This window comes from Oratosquilla oratoria, chromosome 1 (assembly GCF_046742065.1).
Source record: "Oratosquilla oratoria isolate Oo_2021 chromosome 1, ASM4674206v1, whole genome shotgun sequence".
Classification (NCBI taxonomy): domain Eukaryota; kingdom Metazoa; phylum Arthropoda; class Malacostraca; order Stomatopoda; family Squillidae; genus Oratosquilla; species Oratosquilla oratoria.
In genome coordinates, this window is record NC_134777.1 from 91,846,494 (window position 1) to 91,851,493 (window position 5,000).

The following is a 5,000-nucleotide window of genomic DNA, read 5'->3' on the forward strand; positions in this document are numbered from 1 at the left end:
TGTTTAGGATACTCCACCACAACAAAGTCGTTGATGAAAAAATAATGAAATATTAGCAACATCATTTCATTTATTCACCAGTGTCATGAAAAATATCGTAGTACCACGATCATTGCAGGTGCCAGGTCATTTAATGGTGTCACTCGTTGCTGACCTGATGTCAGGTCATTTGCTGGTGCCACTTGTTGCTGACTTGATGTCAGGTCAGATTATGATCCTAGGTCGCACTCAAAGTAGTAAAACTTTTTAACACAGAAGTGTTGTCTATAAATGTTGATATCAAATAATGTCATAGAGGGTACCTTGTCACATGGTAATGATGGTATTAGTAATGGTAATATTAAAAGTAATAAACACCAATCATACTTGCTGATAGTAAAGATAAAAATAGTAAAAATCATGGCCACGGTAACAGAGGGGATGGTGATAGTGATGCTACTACTATTTTTCATTGATGAGATACAAAGGACGATAATTAATAATATGGACATGGTGAGCTGTGCTTAGAATAAACGAATATCATGTTATTATTGGGAACCACATAAAGATGACAACATCGTGACATTGTGTTGTGACGTAGGCAACCGAAGACGGGTTCTGAGGTTGAGTTTATGTGGATAGTGCTCAAGTCGACAACCTTGACATGGAGAGGAAGGGGGTGTACGTTTAACGGGAGAGGGTAGGATAGGCTTAGGGCTACACTCACTTGGAGTCTGAAGCGACGGGTTGGGTAGGTGACGTCATGTCGTTGCTATATTCAACGGTTGTGACGTCATGCCATGCCGGAGCTTTCGTTTTCTTATTTGATTCTCTTTCGTTTTGTTAATTCTGTTGTGATAAGCGTTGCTGCTATCTTATAATTTTTTTTGTGATCTACTAAATGATTTATCTATTATATGCATTTATATGCAACAATAATAAGAAATAAACGAAGTAATTATTCAAAAAATTAAACTGAGAGAGAATGTTCTGGCAGCATTCATTGAGGATAACGTAGGAACAACCTCTTAATTGACGTTTTAGTAATTTTCTCGAAAGTTTTAGTTTGTGTGTGCCTCAAAGAATATTTCTAGGTTTCACTGCAACTTATCTATGTTGCGCAGCTTCTCGGTGCCAAATCTAGTCCTCGCCTCAGTTGCTGAATCACTTTCGTCCATAAAGAGTAAATAAAAACTTTAAAGATGCTGTTTACACAATCGACATTTATCCACTTTCTTCTAAAATGGACTTAACAAGAGCAAAAAATTCACCGACTTTCTTCCATCGACATTGTCCTCCCGACTCGGCCTTGGTCTGAAGTTGACTTGGCCTTTGTCAAAAGTCGACTCGTTTGAAGTTTAAGCCGAGAATCGTTATATCGACAAAGTCGACGACTCTTTGTCTTCCTTTCTCCAACTACCAACCAACACATCTGTTTGAAATTGCCAAGTGTTTGAACAGAATAAGATTAGTATCTCATCGGGTATTTTGATGTAACTGAATGAAAGCTTTATATGCGAGATTGAAAATAATCCATAAAGTCTGTTGTAGGACCTATGGAGTGGAGCAGTTTTTATTTGTAAGCAAATGAGGAAATATCTTGTTTATAATGATTATTTTTCAGTACAGCTTATGTCGCACTTGTCCTACATTCATTCACCACTCACGAAGTTACCTTGGACGCACCTTTGAAAACACACAAAGGCGAGCATGACGTCATCCAGCCCCATGAGTATTGTCTCACGGTTATTAGGTCGAAAGATTAGTGCTGTTTTTTCATTATGAAAAAATGTATCTTTATTGTGATGACACTGAGCGAATTTTTTTAGATATATTTAGGTGAGACTAATTGTGTATTTAGTATATATATATATATATATATATATATATATATATATATGTATATATATATATAAATATATATATATATATATATATATATATATATTAATAAGTTCCGCAACTTGGAATCGAACCTTTGCATAAGCAATTGCTTATTACAAAGCAAGGACGATACCATTATGCCACCCCTGACAATACAAAAACGACCTAGGATACGACCTGGTAGTTCCCCCGATGGCACTTGCGTGGTGCAGTATGTATTCTATTTGATCGCGTCTCGCTGAATCATATTGTTTGGTAACAATAATAACAAATGTCCAACTTCCTTTTTTTATCTAAAATTTTGTTTTTAACTTCTTCAACGCTTAAGGGATTTCTACTTAATTGAATAAAATCACCTGTTATGTCATGATAAATACAAAAGCGAAAAGTTAAAGTCGATGTGTTTGAGGGCGTTGTAATCAAGATGTGAGATGGTACAATGCAACATGTCACAAGACATCAGACGCAACACCGATGCAATAGGCACCAAAGGGAGGGCCCATTTCTCTCAAAGAAAGATTTCCATATAAGAGTTGCACGAAGAGAAGAACATTAAGTACCACAAGCTTGTAAGACTTCACAGAGAAACATGAAGAGGCATTTGGATGTGGCGAAGGAAAATGTAATCTTCACGAAGTAAACATACTCTTTGGAATCCTCATTCTTCTTCTCCGGTGGAGGGGGAGTGAGGGAGGGGAGAGGGGGAGTGTAAACTGCGGACTCCCGGTGAGAGGCGCGAGGGAATAGGAATTTGCTCATTACGAAGTATCCTCCCGGCGATTAGAAAGTTGTGTGTATGGGTTCCGGATGTGTCTGTCTTTCCTCAGTGCCAGGCCGCTCGCTCGATCCCTGGGCACAACGCATTTCTGAACCTCACCACCACCACCACACCTACCACCACCGCCCCTTCTCCCCACATATCCGTCAGCATCTCTATTCGTTCTGTCAACACGCACTGGATATTTCTCATTCAAACACACACACACACACACACACACACACACACACACACACACACACACACACACACACACACACACACACACACACACACACACACACACACACACACACACACACACACAAGCAAATAAATAATCCCCTTGCTTAAGATAATGTTAATGAACTACATTATTAGTCAATCTTTCAAACCCTGAGCGGGGGATCGATCTCGGTTATGCACCGTCACAAGCCATCGAAGCTAACCATTACGCCAACAAACCGTGTGTCTGTACGCATGTGTGTGACCGTGCGTGTGTGTACCTGGACTCGTGCGCACAGAAATTCTTGTGCTCCGTTGGTGGATGTGCATCCGAGGCAAGAGCTCCTCTCCTGGAGGCTTTTGGGCCATACTTGTTTGTGAGTAATCCAGGGCGTGGACAAGGACACACACTGACAGTATGCCTTGGTACGCGCGCACACACACACACACACACACACACACACACACACACACACACACACACACACACACACACACACACACACACACACACACACACACACACACACACACACACACACACACACACACACACACACACACACACACACACACACACACACACACACACACACACACACACACACACACACACACACACACACACACACACACACACACACACACACACACACACACACACACACACACACACACACACACACACAGGGCAAGAAGTCATGTGTGTATATTTGTGTGTGTGTGTGTGTGTGTGTGTGTGTGTGTGTGAGAGAGAGAGAGAGAGAGAGAGAGAGAGAGAGAGAGAGAGAGAGAGAGAGAGAGAGAGAGAGCATATACGAGCTCTGTGCTGTTATTCGGGAGGGTAATCGATATCGATCACGAGTCCAGCACGTGATCCAAGACAGTGGTGAATCACACTTGTTGGTGTGGTGGTTAACGCCACAGGTTAGATAACTTAGGGGAATCGAGATTGAGTCCCACTCAAGTCTTTAAAAACACCTCAGTAGTGCAAGCCGTTACTGTCTCCCTTGTGCAAGAGGATGGGTTGTATAGTGCTTGTAAAGTTACAACATTACCCATAGGATGGGCCATACGAGCTATGAATCACTTATCCGGGAGTATAACACTTGTCGATCCATAAATTCTTGTTCCTACTGCAAACCATAGTCGATTTTATTTAACTAAAAGGAGGAAAGTATCAATACTTAGCCCAAAGCTAATAACAAATTTAACGAAAAACTGACATACAATTTAAACACATATAGTTTTGCCGAAGTGCGTGCAAAAAGATATTAGACGTCGTTTAGGCATCATAATGTTCAGTGTAACTGTTGGACGGTAACTAACTATGTCGTTTTCCTTCCAGATGAAGCTGCTACTCACGGCAGCTGCCTTACTGGCGGCGACGTTAGTCCACGGACGTAAGTATTCACTAATATTCTCTCTTTTTTTTTTTCTTCTTAATTCCTCAATCTTATCGATATTCTTATTGTTTTGTCCTTCGCATTTTATCTTTCTTTTTATATTATTTTCAGATGTATTTATTGTGTATTGGACCCTCATTATTATTGTCTTCAGAGTTCTATTGTTGTCTGTACACCGTAGGATTTTTTTTCTTAATTGTTAATACTGTTCTGTCGATATGAGACGGTGATTTCTTATTCATTTTCTTGGGATAGTGTTTTCATACATGTGAGGACAGAACGGTGACAAACGGGTTTCCCGTGTCGACGGCAAATACATTTGATTTTTTCAACACTTCTTCCGTAACTTACAGTATATGTTATCAGATAACATATTTCATATAAAAACAAGAACCGATAAGATAACGAACACTCGTAGGTCGGTAATGATAAGATATCCGAACGAATCTTTGGCAAAATCCTTTCCAGTTCTTGGGAATCCGGTCATTCCATAATTACGGAGTCTTGTCGTCCATAGAATGCTTAGAGATTCGCATAAGGAGAGTTCCATACACGTATGGGCAAAGAAAGACCATATATTGGGAACCACGGGAATCTTGATTGTGCGATATGGAAATTAGACGGTAATATCTTGGTCGGCGTTTTGGAAAGTGCCTACAGGAAGACTCGGGTTCTCTGCTTGTTTTTCATCTTCTTTCATCTCCTTTACTTTTTATCTTTTTCATCTTCTCCTCTTCCTTCTTCTCCTT

The 5,000-nt window shown here is 40.3% G+C and overlaps 1 protein-coding gene across 10 annotated transcripts in view; it reads left to right on the forward strand.

Moving 5' to 3' along the window:
* The window catches only part of Cht6 (Chitinase 6), a 114,617-nt gene that overhangs the window by 25,869 nt on the left and 83,748 nt on the right, over positions 1–5,000 (forward strand). For all 10 annotated transcript variants that reach the window (XM_076180251.1, XM_076180155.1, XM_076180569.1 and 7 more), the window contains exon 2: positions 4,194–4,248. In XM_076180251.1, coding sequence (XP_076036366.1) covers positions 4,194–4,248 — 55 coding nt within the window. The remainder of the gene's footprint in view (positions 1–4,193; positions 4,249–5,000) is intronic.